Consider the following 19,790-nt stretch of genomic DNA (forward strand, 5'->3'; position numbering starts at 1 on the left):
CACTCGCCGTCATTCCGGGTGGATTAACCAAAGAACTCCAACCGCTCGATATTGGTGTCAACAGGGCATTTAAAGCATGACTGCGAACGGCGTGGGAACAATGGATGACCGAAGGCGAACACACATTCACTAAGACAGGGAGACAGCGCCGGACGACATACGCCAACATCTGCCAGTGGATCGTAAATGCCTGGGCGGATATTTCGGTCACAACTGTGGTCCGAGCTTTCCGGAAGGCAATGACTTCGACGAGACGGAGCCGGCCATTTTGGATCCCGTATTCGCCCAACTTTTTAATTCGGACACCGTAGGAGAAGAATTCGAGGGATTTATGAATGAAGAATAACTTCAGAAAGTGAGTGTTATGTTTATTTTGTGTGTTGAGACATTAACGTTCGAGCAACATTAAGTTATTGCTATTGCTCTGCACTATTTTGAATTTGACTATGTTTGTGATTGCACATTTGCACATTACCGTACATTTTGGGAGTGAACAGAGTTGTTAGAACGCTGGTTTTTAATATATTATTAAAGTTTAACTGACCTATCTGACTGTTTTTTTGACATTCCCTGTAGCGCAGTTAGATGCGGCTTATAACACGGGGCGGCTTATAGGTGGACAAAGTTTTGAAATATGCCGTTCATTGAAGGCGCGGCTTATAGCACGGGGCGGCTTATGGTGCGGAAAATACGGTATATTAGATATATAACAACGGGCGGGTGCGGTTCTGATTAAATGTTAGATCGGGCGGATGGTTGACGACTTTCTGATGCGGTTGCGGATGAAATAATTGCCTATCCGCGCATCTCTATTGCTCACACATATGGAAAATTAGAGGGAACATTGTTTGGGGGTGTCAATAATATGGTGATAGGGAGAAGATTTTGTGTCTAGACCTCCGCGGCGGAGGCTCCGCCGAACCCCTGAGGCCGACTCACCGAACCCTTAGGGTTGGATCGAACCCAGGTTAAGAACCACTGTTCTAGTCCATGCAGCGTCTGTCTGACGGACGTGTGCGTATTCTTTTGTGTGGTGCAGAACTTCCAGAGAGGTCAGAGAGGATAAGGGCGGTGTACCAAAAGGTTGATGATCTTCCTCTGGCTAATTACAGCACACTGGAGCGACTTATCTTCCATCTCGTCAGGTACAATGCATGTACACTGTGTGTATTTTACAACTGATCATAAACAACTCACCATAGTGTCGAATATGCGCCGTCCAAATAATGTTTGGTGGGGTTTGCTGCAGGGTGGCAAACGAGGAAGACCACAACAAGATGTCACCAAGCTCTCTCGCCATTGTCTTCGCCCCGTGCATCCTGCGCTCTCCCGACTCGGACGACCCCTTCCTGGGAATGAAGGACGTGGGAAAGACGACAACGTGAGTATTTCTCTTCCCTAAAATGCGTTGAATTCTACATGCTGACATTTTGTGTTCAATCAATCAATCAATGTTTACTTATATAGCCCTAAATCACGAGTGTCTCAAAGGGCTGCACAAGCCACAACGACATCCTCGGCTCAGATCCCACATCAGGGCAAGGAAAAACTCAACCCAATGGGATGACAATGAGAAACCTTGGAGGGGACCGCAGATGTAGTCTAGCATAATATTGTGAGAGTCCAGTCCATAGTGAATCTAACATATTAGTGTGAGTCCAGTCCATAGTGGATCTAACATAATAGTGAGAGTCCAGTCCATAGTGGATCTAGCATAATATTGGGAGAGTCCAGTCCATAGTGGATCCAACATAATAGTGAGAGTCCAGTCCATAGTGGATCTAACATATTAGTGAGAGTCCAGTCCATAGTGGATCTAACATAATAGTGTGAGAGTCCAGTCCATAGTGGATCTAACATAATAGTGTGAGAGTCCAGTCCATAGTGGATCTAACATAATAGTGTGAGAGTCCAGTCCATAGTGGATCTAACATAATAGTGAGAGTCCAGTCCATAGTGGATCTAACATAATAGTGTGAGAGTCCAGTCCATAGTGGATCTATCATAATAGTGTGAGAGTCCAGTCCATAGTGGATCTAACATAATAGTGTGAGTCCAGTCCATAGTGGATCTAACATAATAGTGTGAGAGTCCAGTCCATAGTGGATCTAACATAGTAGTGTGAGAGTCCAGTCCATAGTGGATCTAACATAATAGTGTGAGAGTCCAGTCCATAGTGGATCTAACATAATAGTGTGAGAGTCCAGTCCATTGTGGATCTAACCTAATAGTGTGAGAGTCCAGTCCATAGTGGATCTAACATAATAGTGAGAGTCCAGTCCATAGTGGATCTAACATAATAGTGAGAGTCCAGTCCATAGTGGATCTAACATAATAGTGAGAGTCCAGTCCATAGTGGATCTAACATAATAGTGTGAGAGTCCAGTCCATAGTGGATCTAACATAATAGTGAGAGTCCAGTCCATAGTGGATCTAACATAATAGTGAGAGTCCAGTCCATAGTGGATCTAACATAATAGTGAGAGTCCAGTCCATAGTGGATCTAACATAATAGTGTGAGAGTCCAGTCCATAGTGGATATAACATAATAGTGTTAAGAGTCCAGTCCATAGTGGATCTATCATAATAGTGTGAGAGTCTAGTCCATAGTGGATCTAACATAATAGTGTGAGAGTCCAGTCCATAGTGGATCTATCATAATAGTGTGAGAGTCTAGTCCATAGTGGATCTAACATAATAGTGTGAGAGTCCAGTCCATAGTGGATCTAACATAATAGTGTGAGAGTCCAGTCCATAGTGGATCTAAAATAATAGTGAGAGTTCAGTCCATAGTGGATCTAACATAATAGTGAGAGTCCAGTCCATAGTGGATCTAACATAATAGTGAGAGTCCAGTCCATAGTGGATCTAACATAATAGTGAGAGTCCAGTCCATAGTGGATCTAACATAATAGTGAGAGTCCAGTCCATAGTGGATCTAATAGTGACAGTCCAGTCCATAGTGGATCTAACATAATAGTGACAGTCCAGTCCATAGTGGATTTAACATAATAATGACAGTTCAGTCCATAGTGGATCTAACATAATAGTGAGAGTCCAGTCCATAGTGGATCTAACATAACAGTGACAGTCCAGTCCATAGTGGATCTAACATAATAGTGTGAGAGTCCAGTCCATAGTGGATCTAACATATTAGTGTGAGAGTCCAGTCCATAGTGGATCTAACATAATAGTGTGAGAGTCCAGTCCATAGTGGATCTAACATAATAGTGAGAGTCCAGTCCATAATGGGGCCAGCAGGGGATCATCTTGAGTGGAGACAGGTCAGCAGTGCAGAGACGTCACCAACTGATGCACAGATGAGTGGTCCACTCTGGGTCCCGACTTTGGACAGCTAGCGCCTCATCTGTGGTCACCGAATCTGTGCAGAAAAGAGACGGCAGATCAACTGGTCTAAAAGGGGGGTCTATTTAAAGGCTAGAGTATACAAATGAGTTTTAAGATGGGACTTAAATGCTTCTACTGAGGTAGCATCTCTAACTGTTACCGGGAGGGCATTCCATAGTACTGGAGCCCCAATAGAAAACGCTCTATAGCCCGCAGACTTTTTTTGGGCTCTGGGAATCACTAATAAGCCGGAGTTCTTTGAACGCAGATTTCTTGCCGGGACATATGGTACAATACAATCAGCAAGATAGGACGGAGCTAGACCCTGTTGTATTTTATACGTAAGTAGTAAAACCTTAAAGTCACATCTTAAGTGCACAGGTAACCAGTGCAGGTGAGCCAGTTTAGGTGTATATATAGGTATATATGTATATAAAGGTATATACAGTATAGGCGTAATATGATCAAACTTTCTAGTTGTCAAAAGTCTAGCAGTTGCATTTTGTACCAACTGTAATCTTTTAATGCTAGACAAGTGTTGTGCCACATGTGTGTGCAGGTGCGTAGAGATCCTCATCACGGAGCAGTTACGACGCTACAAGGAGAAGTTGCAGAACATACAGGAGCTGGAATACGCCGAGGCCTTGGCAGTCAATCAGCTCAAACTGAAAAGGCAAAACACGGTAAAGACCACTGCTCATTAAGGCTCCTATTCTCCCGTTTGCGCCTAAGTATGTTTTTTACACACTTGAAGTTACGCACTTCCTCTTGCCATGATGCCTTTTTTTTTAAAGGTTGCATGAAAAGTATGGAGTTTTGCTAACACTTGTGAATGTCATTAAAATCCATGACAAATTTTAAAAAGCTTGTCACATGAATGAGTGTTGTCATGGTGATGTAGTGCATCCTGTCGCGATCAAAAGTGTACATCAGGGGTGCTCATTACGTCGATCGCGAGCTACCGGTCGATCTCGGAGGGTGTGTCAGTCGATCACCAGCCAGGCATTAAAAAAATAGTCCTAAAAATGAGCGATCATAAATCTTCACTATGACGTCACTTGATTGACATTCACGGCACCCGAGGGTCTTCTGAGATGACGCTGGCTGCTGCCAGCTCATTAAAATTAGCGACTGGAAGGCGAGAAACACTTTATTTCAACAGACTCTGGCGCCGTACCTGTCGTCAAAACTCCAAAGACCGACTGCACAGTTGCACAGTTGCGCTAACAAAACAAGAGTCTCAGAAAGCTGGCGTGCACAAGCTAGCAAGCTACGGAGTTTGCCGACAATGTATTTCTTGTAAAGTGTATACAAAGGAGTACGGAAGCTGGACAAATAAGATGCCAAAAACCAACCACTTTCATGTGGTATTGAACAGAAAGGAGGACTTTTTTTCTCCTCCATTCGAAAATGCGGACGTTTTTAGCACCACTGTCTGATTCCTATCAATGCAAGTCATCAGAATCAGGTAATACACCAACTTATATTCTTGTCTTCATGAAAGAAAGAAATCTATATGTGTTAAACATGCTTGTATTATCTTTAAACACGTTTAACTTATTAACAATATTAACTATATGTGTTAAACATGCTTGTATTATCTTTAAACACCTTTAACTTATTAACTATATGTGTTAAACATGCTTGTATTATCATTAAACACCTTTAACTTGTTAACAATATTAACTATATGTGTTAAACATGCTTGTATTATCTTTAAACACCTTTAACTTGTTAACAATATTAACTATATGTGTTAAACATGCTTGCATTATCTTTAAACACCTTTAACTTGTTAACAATATTAATTATGTGTATTAAACATACTTGTATTATCATTAAACACCTTTAATTTATTAACAATATTAACTATATGTATTAAACATTCTTGTATTATCATTAAACACCTTTAATTTATTAACAATATTAACTATATGTGTTAAACATGCTTGCATTATCATTTAACACCTTTAACTTATTAACAAAAACATATATTTCATAAATAAGTAAATATAAATTATATAAATGAATGAGGTAGATCCCCACGACTTGATCAATTGAAAAGTAGCTCGCCTGCAGAAAAAGTGAGCACCCCTGGTGTACATACACTTGTAAAGAACATCATGTCATGGCTGTCTTGACTTTCCAATCATTTCTACAACCCTTATTTTTTTGTGATGTAGTGATTGGAGCACATACTTGTTGGTCACAAAAAACATTCATGAAGTTTGCTTCTTTTATGAATTTGGAGGGACGGCGTGGCGCAGTGGAAGAACGGCCGTGCGCGACCCGAGGGTCCCTGGTTCAATCCCCACCTAGTACCAACCTCGTCATGTCCGTTGTGTCCTGAGCAAGACACTTCACCCTTGCTCCTGATGGGTGCTGGTTAGCGCCTTGCATGGCAGCTCCCGCCATCAGTGTGTGAATGTGTGTGTGAATGGGTAAATGTGGAAGTAGTGTCAAAGCGCTTTGAGTACCTTGAAGGTAGAAAAGCGCTATACAAGTACAACCCATTTATCATTTATCATTTATTATGGGTCTACTGAAAATGTGCTGGGTCAAAAGTATACATACAGCAATGTTAATATTTGCTTACATCCATCCATCCATTTTCTACCGCTTATTCCCATGTCCCTTGGCAAGTTTACATACCTGCCAACTACTCCGGTTTTCCCGTAATTAGTACGGTTTTCATCAACCTATTCCGGGTTACGGTTGCAGTGATAAAAAAATACGGTTTTTCATTAATTAAAAAAAAAAAAATGTATTTAAGTTTTATTCACGAAATCGCGTAACAACAATGACAATCGACACTGCTTCCCGTAACTTCCTATCGAGCCATTCCGAATGCCATGCGCGAGGCTATTTATAGCACCGCTGCCAAGCACGAGGCACCTGTTGCCATTGTTTCCAAAACGAGCGAACGATCATGGAATCAGCCGGAGAAAAATCGCAAACGAGTCTTAAACCGAAGAGAAAACTGCAGTCATTCCGTGAAGAATATTCAAAAGCCTATCCGGGAATAATTATCCGTTCCAAAAAGGGTGAAAACTACGCAAATTGCACCTTGTGCAGACAAGATTTTTCGATCGGACACGGAGGAATTAGCGATGTAAAAGACCACGTTGGGACAAAAAAACACAAGTCTAATGCCGTTGCTAGCGATACAAGTGGAAAACTTTCAAAGTTTTTCGGATTTTAGCCACAAAAAGGTAATGACACCAATGTTATCTATTGGAATTGTTTAGTACTGTTATACTGTTAAAAGTGTTTATACTATTTATGCTTTCAAGTCCAAGTTGAAGAAATCTTGTTAAATGTTGACAGCATAACTACCAAAATACAGAAGTATGTCCTTAATATTTTTGAAGTGCTATTTCTGTTGAAAAGTTAAAATGATTACATTAGAGATGTGATGTGCCACTTTTCAAGTGTCTGATGGCTTAAATTAATTTTCATTAATTTTTTCATATTTTGAATTCTTTTGAAAGGCTTACAAAAAAACTACATTTGAATTGTAATTCCATGCTATTGACAGGACTATTAATTTTAATGAAGTTAGCTTACCATGTTTACAGTATGATAATTGTGATAGAAATGTGAATTTTAGGCACAGAATATTTTATACAATTGAACAAGGCAGTAGATTATACAAGCTTGGACAGAAAGTTAATAATGACACCAATTTTTTTTTTAATGGAATTGTTTAGTACTGTTTTACCATTTGTTTACTGTAAAAAGTGTTTATACTGTTTATACTTTCAATTAACAAATTGAAGTCTTGTGAAAGGTTGACAGGATAACTGGCATTAACTGTCAAAATAATTTCAAACTATTGAAGTTAGCTTACAGAATAAACATGTCAAACAACCCATATGATTTTTGCTGTAATATTTTTGTTTTGAAAAGTCACTGTGACTGATAGAAAAGTGATGGTTTTAGCAACATTTTAACCTGTCTGAATGCTAATAATCATTTTGCGTCGGGGGGGAGAAGCCTGAACCCCCCACCAGGACTTTGTCCTGGACCTACCGGGGCCTGCAACCCCTGGACCCTGGCTACTAGGTTTTTCTGATTTCAAAAGTTGGCAGGTATGAGTTTACCTGCAATAAGGCACTTTTGGTAGCCATCCACAAGCTTCTGCTTGACCACTTGACCACTCCTCTTGACAACATTGGTGCAGCTTAGCTAAATGTGTTGGTTTTCTGACATGGACTTGTTTCTTCAGCATTGTCCAGTCAGGACTTTGGGAAGGCCATTCTAAAACCTTAATTCTAGCCTGAGGAGTGGTCAGAAATTGAGGCAGAAGCTTGTGGATGGCTACCAAAAGCGCCTTATTGCAGGTAAACTTGCCAAGGGACATGTAAGCAGATATTAACATTGCTGTATGTATACTTTTATACGGATTCTGTGTACTACGTGGCCAGAATCCGTACACTTGTGCGCCTTCTCATCCTAACTGTCGTTGAAGTGTGATTTCCCCTCGTTGGCATTGAGGTATGGTGTGCCAGAACCATCGCTGTGGATCCACTACCACCAAATTAGTCTGAATCCCCCGCGTAAGCATTGTGTTCAGTTGTAAACAAATGGCACACCTTCTGTGACCAAAATGTTTCGAACTCTTATTGTTTGTTGGAGGTTAAATTGCAGAGTCTTTTAAGAATGGTTGAAAGGACAGTGTTGTATGTGGAAGACAGTTGGCGTCGCAGACCACCTCCTCTGGTCAGGGATGGTTTTTCAACCTGATGGCTTCCCTCACTCTTCTTTCTCTTACTCTAACTCATTAGTTGACCATAGTAACTCATTAGATGACCATAGTAACTCATTACATGACCATAGTAACTCATTACATGACCATAGTAACTCATTACATGACCATAGTAACTAATTAGATGATCATAGTAACTCATTAGATGACCATAATAACTCATTAGATGATTGTAGTAACTCATTAGATGACCGTAGTAACTCATTAGATGACCGTAGTAACTCATTAGATGACCATAGTAATTTATTAGATGACCATAGTAACTCATTAGATGACCATAGTAACTCATTAGATGACCATAGTAACTCATTAGATTGCCAAAGTAACTCATTAGATTGCCAAAGTAACTCATTAGATTGCCAAAGTAACTCATTAGATTGCCAAAGTAACTCATTAGATTACCATAGTAACTCATGAAATGACCATAGTAACTCATTAGATTACCATAGTAATTAATTAGATGACCATAGTAACTCCTTAGATGACCATAGTAACTCATTAGATTACCATAGTCACTCATTAAATGACCATAGTCACTCATTAGATTGCCATAGTAACTCATTAAATGACCATAGTAACTCATTAGATTGCCAAAGTAACTCATTAGATGACCATAGTAACTCATTAGATGACCATAGTAACTCATTAGATTGCCAAAGTAACTCATTAGATTGCCAAAGTAACTCATTAGATTGCCATAGTAACTCATTAGATGACCATAGTAACTCATTAGATTGCCAAAGTAACTCATTAGATTGCCAAAGTAACTCATTAGATGACAATAGTAACTCATTAGATGACCATAGTAACTCATTAGATGACCATAGTAACTCATTAGATGACCATAGTAACTCATTAGATGACCATAGTAACTCATTAGATTACCATAGTAACTCATTAGATGACCATAGTAACTCAGATTGCCAAAGTAACTCATTAGATTGCCAAAGTAACTCATTAGATGACCATAGTAACTCATTAGATGACCATAGTAATTAGGTGACCATAGTAACTCATTAGATGACCATAGTAACTCATTAGATTACCATAGTCACTCATTAAATGACCATAGTCACTCATTAGATTGCCAAAGTAACTCATTAGATTGCCATAGTAACTCATTAAATGACCATAGTAACTCATTAGATTGCCAAAGTAACTCATTAGATTGCCAAAGTAACTCATTAGATGACCATAGTAACTCATTAGATGACCATAGTAACTAATTAGATTGCCAAAGTAACTAATTAGATTGCCAAAGTAACTCATTAGATTACCATAGTAATTAATTAGATGACCATAGTAACTCATTAGATGACCATAGTCACTCATTAGATTGCCAAAGTAACTCATTAGATTTCCAAAGTAACTCATTAGATGACCATAGTAACTCATTAGATGACCATAGTAACTCATTAGATGACCATAGTAACTAGTATATCATGCAGATTCCAAGCATTGAAAGACTTAGTATAGTTGAAGACTTACGGTCATTAGAAAACATCACTGCACATCATAATGGCAGCTACACTTTACATCTTAAACATCTAAATAAATATTTGGGAATGTCCGGCGGGCCAGATTGAAAAGCTGAAGCATGTGGCCCCCGGGCCTTAATTTTCCCAGGTCTGCTTCAGGCGAAACATATTCTAAGACAATCTGAACACTCAAACTGCTTCTTTCGTCTCTGCAGGTTGTAGAAAAACCTTCCGAGTTGAACATTCCGGACCAAACTGATTCCGAGGAGAGTACTCTGATTGAAAGAATCAAGTCCATCAAGCAAGAAAAGTAAGAATGAAATACTTCTTAGATTGCGTTGCTGGGTGTTTTGATAAGTGTCCACCTCGCCAGGCTGGACCTGGCCTGCAGGCTACCCGACCTGGAGCAGGAGAACTCGGACAATGAGATCCTGGACTCTTCTTCATCCATGAGCAACGAGAGTCTTGATGACCGTCTGGGCAGTCTGGACTCAGAGTGTCAGTGAGGAGGTAAGGTGTTCTGAGCTTCCTCTGGGGCTTTATAGATGCTGTGGGAGCAGTTCTTCCCTGCATGGGCTGCATCTGCACAACTTTGTAGCTGTCATGCGTGTCGTTTTAGTGGATGAAAATAATCTGCAGGAAGTTCACTTCGTGCAAACTTCATGTAAATGTGCTCATCTCTTGCCCACTTCTTGTTTTTCACATTAAAAACCTCTAAAGGCTTAGTGGCCACATGCGTGGACAGCACCTTTTAGCCGTTATTTCCAAGATTGTGTACACTACTGAATTGGGGTCTTATGGCCGCTTATGTGGACACTTATACTGCCATCTGGTGGTGTCAGAAGAGTATAACATACAATGGAATTTGGAAGAAAAAAAAGTGTAAAAATAAGAATTAGCATGTCACTAAACATGAAGTACACGTTTGTGTACTTATGGACTAAGCACCGTATTTTTCGGACTATAAGTCGCAGTTTTTTTTCATAGTTTGGCAGGGGGTGTGACTTATGCTCAGGAGCGACTTATGTGTGAAATGATTAACACATTATAATATTATTGATCTCATTCACGTAAGAGACTAGACGTATACGATTTCATGGGATTTAGCGATTAGGAGTGACAGATTGTTTGGTAAACGTATAGCATGTTCTATATGTTATAGTTATTTGAATGACTCTTACCATAATATGTTACGTTAACCAGGGGCGTCACTAGCTTTTAAGGACAGAGGGGGCTTAGCCCCCAGGAGATGCACAGGATGCGAGCGAATGTTACGCACAAGCACAAAACTTCACAAACGGCTAACAAAGACTTAGAAATTATTCATTGTTATTATTTTTTTTTTTAAATGCACGGGACGAAATGAAATGCTCCCCGGGACGATGGCTTTTAACCATTTTTTTTCTTTTTCTTTTTATGTATTTATTCATTTTACATTTTATATTAAATGTCTTGGTTTTTCCTCCCTCTGAAAATCCTATGAAATGTTTAACAAGCCATCCTATAATAATACAATAGCTATTAATGTAACAATACAATAAAACAAATATATTTAATGATGTTTTTTTCATTATTTTAAGAATAGGCTAATGTACATTACTTTATATAGATTCTACAAGAAACACAAAACTTAAAAACTAAATTTACAATTGCACACACAAGGTTTTGTGCAGCTTCACTCATTGTACAGGAAGATAATGTGCTTCGTACACCTGCAGGACCGCAAGCAAGGTCGCAGAGAAAATGCGGACTGGAATTTGAGTGATGTGGGCATTTTCTATATGAACAAGTGGAATGGATTGGATACCGACGCACTAAAGGGGCTCTCTACCTTACGCTACGAAGTGACGGGAAACTGAGTGAATAATAACAGGTTATATGATTATTTATTTAAACTCATATTTGGGCCACTTTATAATGAATATGTATTTGTAAAAAAAAAAAAAATAAATAAAATATATAACACCAAATTATTTAGGGGGGCTTAAGAATATTTTAGGGGGGCTTGAGCCCCCCTAAAATAGGCCTAACAACGCCAATGACGTTAACATACCAGTTGGTTATTTATGCCTCATATAACGTACACTTATTCAGCCTGTTGTTCACTATTCTTGATTTATTTTAAATTGCCTTTCAAATGTCTATTCTTGGTGTTGGCTTTTATCAAATACATTTCCCCAAAAAATGCGACTTATACTCCAGTGCGACTTATATATGTTTTTTTCCTTCTTTATTATGCATTTTCGGCCGGTGCGACTTATACTCCGGAGCGACTTATACTCCGAAAAAGACGGTACATCATATCAAAAGATGATTCTTAGTTTTTATTCTAATTGGGGTCCAATAAGCCCAAATAGCAAAGAGAAATAAAAAAAAGTGTGTAAACAAACTGCTTGAGCCTTAAGAGGTTAAGTGGATTTTGGGGCCAGATGAAACCTCTTTATAAAGGCAATAAATAAATAAATGATAAATGGGTTGTACTTGTATAGCGCTTTTCTACCTTCAAGGTACTCAAAGCGCTTTGACACTACTTCTACATTTACCCATTCACACACACATATAAATTTAATAATAAATGTTTTGGAGCTATCCAAGACTTAATATACACAACAAATCTTTTTTTCTTCTTTTTTTTTTTTTTTTAGATTAAAATGTATAAAGTAATTTTTAACACTTAAGTATATGGAAAATGTTTTTCCAGCAAAATATTTTGGTAACGCTTTAGTATGGGGAACATATTCACCATTAATTAGTTGCTTATCAAATTAACAAAGACTTAATGTAGAGTTATTTGGACACTAGGGGAACATACAAGGGTTAGGGTTACTAATAAGCAATAATTCTGAGGTTATTGAGGGAAGACTCTTAGTTAATGGCTTACTGCTTGTATAATAAGGCCATGCAGAATAAGGCATTAATAAGTACTTAATAATGACTAATTAAGAGCCAATATGTTACTAATTTGCATGTTAAAGGGGAACATTATCACCAGACCTATGTAAGCGTCAATATATACCTTGATGTTGCAGAAAAAAGACCATATATTTTTTTAACCAATTTCCGAACTCTAAATGGGTGAATTTTGGCAAATTAAACGCCTTTCTAATATTCGCTCTCGGAGCGATGACGTCACAATGGGAAGCAATCCGCCATTTTCTCACTTTCGTCGGTGTGTTGTCGGAGGGTGTAACAACACGAACAGGGACGGATTCAAGTTGCACCAGTGGCCCAAAGATGCGAAAGTGGCAAGAAATTGGACGAAATTTGTTCAAAATACGAGGCTGTGGGGAAAGCCGACGAAATGGTCAGTCGTTTGTTCCGCACACTTTACCGACGAAAGCTATGCTACGACAGAGATGGCAAGAATGTGTGGATATCCTGCGACACTCAAAGCAAATGCTGACATCCAGTGTTGGGACTAAAGTAACGCGTTACTGTAACGCCGTTACTATCGGCGGTAACTAGTAATCTAACGCGTTATTTTTTATATTCAGTAACTCCGTTACCGTTACTACATGATGCGTTACTGCGTTATTTTGCGTTATTTTTTATGTAGTATCGGCTAGAAACGGAGAAGATCTGAGTGTTGCAGCGCTGCTGAAGAGGCGACAAAAAAGAGGCGCGCCGCGCGCTGTCTGTGTGTACGTGTGTGTGTGTGTGTGGGGGGGGGGGGGGGGGGGGCGTGTCTGTGTCTACTATCAAGACGTCATGGCAAACCCCGAAGCCGAGTTTCTTAAAATGGAGATATTTTCAGTACGTTTCTTTTATCGACCACAAAGAAAAGAACATTTTAGTTAAATGTAAGTTTCAAATATGCTGAAACAGCGACAAAAACAACATGCTTTGACGAAGCTAGTAAAGAGACACACACTTCACCTCCACCTCCAACAGCGGCTGGATTTTAATGAGGCACTGCACACTGAAGGTACACACACTCTGTCAATTCTTATATACTCTTTCATTTTAGACTTTTAGAGTGTTTGATTATCACATCACTCTAAATGTTTAGACTATAAAGTTCACAAACCTAAAGAGGGATGCTAGTGGGCCAGGCTAATATTTCCTTTTCTCTAAACTAAGTGGGGAAATGTGTAGAGTGTTCTGGGCTTCAGACATGATTTTATTTCAGAATTCCTTGAGATAAAAAAACGCCTGGTTAGGCTTTATGTATGTAGTGTGTGCCTTTCTTGTTTTACAGCTATGTTGTTATTATGCTGTTTGTTACTTATGTATGTTAAGTTGCAGCTATTTAAAATAGTTTTGTCAATTTGTTCTGGTCTGAAACAAATTGGCCCTTCAAAACATATCTTTGTCTTTGTGTGTTGTATGTAGACCACATGGCTTAGCAGAGTTGAGTGATGCAAATGCATGTCAAGTTGATCAACAGATTGTATTATTCTCCAGTGCAATAACAGTACTGACATGAAGGCTAAAAGGGCATTAAATGGGGCCTTAAAAAAAAAATATATATATATATATATATAAGTAACTAAATAGTTACTTTTCACAGTAACGCATTACTTTTTGGTTTAAGTAACTGAGTTAGTAACTGAGTAATTTTTGAAATAAAGTAACTAGTAACTGTAACTAGTTACTGGTTTTCAGTAACTAACCCAACACTGCTGACATCAACTCCAAAACTGGACAGATCAGCTTTCAGGAAAAGAGAGCGGATGAGGGTATGTCTACAGAATATATTAATTGATGAAAACTTTATTCATTACTCGCGGTATGGTTAACCTGAGTGCTGAAATCGTGGAAAAATATATGTTCTTAGCGCGCCTGAAATGGGCTGTCTGCACTCTCAAAGTGCATGTTGTTGCCAAATGTATTTCATATGCTGTAAACCTAGTTCATAGTTGTTAGTTTCCTTTAATGCCAAACAAACACATACCAATCGTTGGTTAGAAGGCGATCGCCGAATTCGTCCTCGCTTTCTCCCGTGTCGCTGGCTGTCGTGTCGTTTTCGTCGGTTTCGCTTGCATACGGTTCAAACCGATATGGCTCAATAGCTTCAGTTTCTTCTTCAATTTCGTTTTCGCTACCTGCCTCCACACTACAACCATCCGTTTCAATACATGCATAATCTGTTGAATCGCTTAAGCCGCTGAAATCCGAGTCTGAATCCGAGCTAATGTCGCTATAGCTTGCTGTTCTTTCCGCCATGTTTGTTTGTGTTGGCATCACTATGTGACGTCACAGGAAAATGGACGGGTGTATATAACGATGGTTAAAATCAGGCACTTTGAAGCTTTTTTTTAGGGATATTGCGTGATGGGTAAAATTTTGAAAAAAACTTCGAAAAATAAAATAAGCCCCTGGGAACTGATTTTTAATGGTTTTAACCCTTCTGAAATTGTGATAATGTTCCCCTTTGATAAGCAACTAATTAATGGTGAATATGTTCCACATACTAAAGTGTTACCATATTTTTTTATTACAAAAATATAGTTGTATATTAAAAACAAAAGTAAAGTGGACATAAATATAACCGTCAATTTAAACAAAACGAATTGAAGTGAAGTGAATTATATTTATATAGCGCTTTTCTCTAGTGACTCAAAGCGCTTTTACATAGTGAAAGCCAATATCTAAGTTACATTTAAAGCAGTGTGGGTGGCACTGGGAGCAGGTGGGTAAAATGTCTTGCCCAAGGACACAACGGCAGTGACTAGGATGGCGGAAGCCGGAATCGAACCTGGAACCCTCAAGTTGCTGGCACGGCCGCTCTACCAACCGAGCTATACCGCCTCGTTGCCGGTGTTGCATCATGTACAATACAACAAAATAATCATTTTACTAACAATTGATAACAATATTAATAGACAGTGTAACAATAATTAATCGTTGGTTTTTAACAGTTGATAAATCAGTGTGGCTCAGATGGTAGAGCGGCCGTCCAGAAACTGGAGGGTTCCTGGTACGAATCCAGCTTCCACCATTCTTGCCGCCGCGGTTGTGTCCTTTGAGCAAGGCACTTGAACCATCTTGCTCCCAAGTGCAACTCTGCTATAATCTTGCTTATTTACAGTCTGCAGAGCAGATTGTTCATTATTGTGCCCTGAATAATAAAAACAGAACAATAACATACATATTTTTAATAATTAATAAATGCCAAAATAAAGATATTTTTGTTAAAAAATTATTTTGTGAGACTTACTATACAGTTTAATGAGAATTGGGTATGAAAATGGACACTTTAGATCAGGGGTGTCGAACCCATTTTCATTGAGGGCCACATCGCAGTCATGGCTTCTTTCAGAAGGCCGCTTTTTAAAAATTATTTTACATTATGCATGCGAGTAATAACCTGTGATTAATCAAAATGCATATGCATTTGATTATTAGATGTTTATATGCATAACTTGCTTTAAAATCATAAATAAAGGTGACAAGCAGATATTGAACTATTTGCTTTTATCTCACAAAAATAGTTTTGCTATACAGTATATAATTGGCATAATCAGATAATATTAAAGTTTATAATATGTATTTTTTTTCCTGTCAAAATTGACAGAACGAATGCATTTAGGAAAAAAAATTAAAATAAGAAAGCATTTTATTGAAACCCATTTTTTCCAGGCTTTCGCAGGCCACGTAGAATAATGTGGCGGGCCCCCGGGCCTTGGGTTTGACACCTGTGGATTAGACAGTTGATAGCGCCGCTCAGAGATACATTTGATCGGTCAAAATGAAGCTGATTGGCCAAAATGTGCGGCTTTGGTCGATTGCGACATTTCAAATTCTTGGAGGGACTACAGTGTGGTCGATTGCGACATTTCAAATTCTTGGAGGGACTACAGTGTTTGCAAGCGACCTAGTATAAAATAGTGTTGTCCCGATACCATCCATCCATCCATTTTCTACCGCTTATTCCCTTTGGGGTCGCGGGGGGCGCTGGAGCCTATCTCAGCTACAATCGGGCGGAAGGCGGGGTACACCCTGGACAAGTCACCACCTCATCGCAGGGCCAACACAGATAGACAGACAACATTCACACTCACATCCACACACTAGGGCCAATTTAGTGTTGCCAATCAACTTATCCCCAGGTGCATGTCTTTGGAAGTGGGAGGAAGCCGGAGTACCCGGAGGGAACCCACGCAGTCACGGGGAGGACATGCAAACTCCACACAGAAAGATCCCGAGCCCGGGATTGAACCCAAGACTACTCAGGACCTTCGTATTTTGAGGCAGATGCACTAACCCCTCTGCCACCGTGAAGTCCCGATACCAAAAAAATAAAAATAAAAAAGTATTTTATTGAAACCCATTTTTTCCAGGCCACATAGAATAATGTGGCGGGCCAGAACTGGCCCCCGGGCCTTGAGTTTGACACTTGTGCATTAGATGAACACATATATTTTATTTGTTTAAATACTTGGGTTTAAATACTTTATTTGTATAAACCCCGTTTCCATATGAGTTGGGAAATTGTGTTAGATGTAAATATAAACGGAATACAAAGATTTGCAAATCCTTTTCAACCCATATTCAGTTGAATATGCTACAAAGACAACATATTTGATGTTCAAACTGATAAACTTTTTCTTTTTTTTTGCAAATAATCATTAACTTTAGAATTTGATGCCAGCAACACGTGACAAAGAAGTTGGGAAAGGTGGCAATAAATACTGATAAAGTTGAGGAATGCTCATCAAACACTTATTTGGAACATCCCACAGGTGTGCAGGCTAATTGGGAACAGGTGGGTGCCATGATTGGGTATAAAAACAGCTTCCCAAAAAATGTTCAGTCTTTCACAAGAAAGGATGGGGCGAGGTACACCCCTTTGTCCACAACTGTGTGAGCAAATAGTCAAACAGTTTAAGAACAACGTTTCTCAAAGTGCAATTGCAAGAAATTTAGGGATTTCAACATCTACGGTCCATAATATCATCAAAAGGTTCAGAGAATCTGGAGAAATCACTCCACGTAAGCGGCATGGCCGGAAACCAACATTGAATGACCGTGACCTTCGATCCCTCAGACGGCACTGTATCAAAAACCGACATCAATCTCTAAAGGATATCACCACATGGGCTCAGGAACACTTCAGAAAACCACTGTCACTAAATACAGTTGGTCGCTACATCTGTAAGTGCAAGTTAAAGCTCTACTATGCAAAGCGAAAGCCATTTATCAACAACACCCAGAAACGCCGCCGGCTTCTCTGGGCCCGAGATCATCTAAGATGGACTCATGCAAAGTGGAAAAGTGTTCTGTGGTCTGACGAGTCCACATTTCAAATTGTTTTTGGAAATATTCGACATTGTGTCATCTGGACCAAATTGTTTTTGGAAATATTCGACATTGTGTCATCTGGACCAAAGGGGACGCGAACCATCCAGACTGTTATCGACGCAAAGTTCAAAAGCCAGCATCTGTGATGGTATGGGGGTGCATTAGTGCCCAAGGCATGGGTAACTTACACATCTGTGAAGGCACCGTTAATGCTGAAAGGTACATACAGGTTTTGGAACAACATATGCTGCCATCTAAGCGCCGTCCTTTTCATGGACGCCCCTGCTTATTTCAGCAAGACAATGCCAAGCCACATTCAGCACGTGTTACAACAGCGTGGCTTCGTAAAAAATGAGTGCGGGTACTTTCCTGGTCCCGCCTGCAGTCCAGACCTGTCTCCCATCGAAAATGTGTGAAGCATAAAATACGACAGCGGAGACCCCGGACTGTTGAACGACTGAAGCTCAACATAAAACAAGAATGGGAAGAATTCCACTTTCAAACCTTCAACAATTAGTTTCCTCAGTTCCCAATCGTTTGAGTGATGTTAAAAGGAAAGGTGATGTAACACAGTGGTGAACATGCCCTTTCCCAACTACTTTGGCACGTGTTGCAGCCATGAAATTCTAAGTTAATTATTATTTGCAAAAAAAATATATAAAGTTTATGAGTTTGAACATCAAGTATCTTGTCTTTGTAGTGCATTTAATTGAATATGGGTTGAAAAGGATTTGCAAATCATTGTATTCCGTTTATATTTACATCTAACACAATTTCCCAACTCATATGGAAACAGGGTTTGTATATTTTTGGCGTAATATTGCCTCATATCGTTAGTCAAATAACCCTATTGAGTCATGTGGTGTGTGTGACTGCAGCAAACAACCCAACAACGCCCACCGACGGCTTTAAAGCCTCTTTGAAGGATGCCACTTTCAGCGGGAATTTTGGCAACCTTGAAATTTCCTTACATCGACCAGGAGGAGGACGACTCTACGGGCCTGTCCACACCACCAAGCGCCACTGCAATCCCCTGAAGAAGAGGGGAAACAAGAGGTGTGCACTTTGTGTTGTAAAACCTTTACCATCTGGTCAGTGCTGCTATGGCAACGGCGTGATGTACTGTACTGTGTATTTAAGACTCAGCACCACTACGTCTGCATGGGATTTTACTCGTATTTCAACATTGTATGTTCACTTTTTGTTTGTATTAAGGTACCTATTTTGGAGGATAAAATAAAATATATATGTTTTCCTATTCCCTACATGTACAGCACCTATGGTACTGGTATGGACCAACAACAACAAAAAGGCTGATTACTGCACAAAAACACTGTTGTGGAATTGTACATAGAGTAAGTTCACCTTGATGCCTTTGGTTATTTTGCTATGACTGATCCCTCGTTTTTTTTTTAGACTGATATAATGTGCATTTGTTCATTTTGCCCACGTATGCATGCCGCTACAGGAACTTTGTATATAGGTTGCATAACGGGAAACAAACTACATTTTGACCTGTTGCTTAAAATAAACTGACCATTTTCAATTGCCTCTTAATCTGCTTCTCACCCATGTTCATCCATCTGTCAGGTTCAAACACTGATGACATCTATTAAACCAAGACAAGAAGCAAGGAATTAAACAGAGACATCATTAAAATTTGGCTCAATTGAGGAGAGCGCGTCTGGATTGTACTCTTGTACAGTCTCCACCACGCTCTGGCGAAAGATTGTACGCCTCCTCTTTTATTTGGACTTTCCCTGATTACATGGCAACAGCTGTTTCTAAGGGACGGGGGTCGTAAATAGCCATCGCCTTTGATTAAAGCAGTTCAAAGAAAAGGTCGCCTTGAGGGGAGTCAGGCCCTGCTTCCTCTCCGCTTTGTAGTCCTTGGGTCAAGACAATATCTGTTGATTACCATACATGAAAGAAACAGAACACCGTCATGTTGC

At 39.5% G+C, this 19,790-nt stretch overlaps 1 protein-coding gene across 4 annotated transcripts in view; it reads left to right on the forward strand.

The window, feature by feature from the left end:
* LOC133618439 (myosin IXb) overlaps positions 1-19,395 on the forward strand; it is a 158,785-nt gene extending 139,390 nt beyond the window's left edge. For 3 of the 4 annotated variants that reach the window (XM_061978788.1, XM_061978790.1, XM_061978789.1), the window contains 6 exons: positions 1,040-1,145; positions 1,250-1,381; positions 3,908-4,031; positions 9,810-9,904; positions 9,968-10,104; positions 18,717-19,395. In XM_061978788.1, coding sequence (XP_061834772.1) covers positions 1,040-1,145; positions 1,250-1,381; positions 3,908-4,031; positions 9,810-9,904; positions 9,968-10,100 — 590 coding nt within the window. In that variant the 3' untranslated portion in view covers positions 10,101-10,104; positions 18,717-19,395. The remainder of the gene's footprint in view (positions 1-1,039; positions 1,146-1,249; positions 1,382-3,907; positions 4,032-9,809; positions 9,905-9,967; positions 10,105-18,716) is intronic. The other variant, XR_009817306.1, reaches the window with a different exon arrangement.
* The last annotated feature ends 395 nt before the right edge of the window (positions 19,396-19,790 follow it).

Source organism: Nerophis lumbriciformis, linkage group LG19, assembly GCF_033978685.3.
Source record: "Nerophis lumbriciformis linkage group LG19, RoL_Nlum_v2.1, whole genome shotgun sequence".
In the NCBI taxonomy this organism is placed as follows: Eukaryota; Metazoa; Chordata; class Actinopteri; order Syngnathiformes; family Syngnathidae; genus Nerophis; species Nerophis lumbriciformis.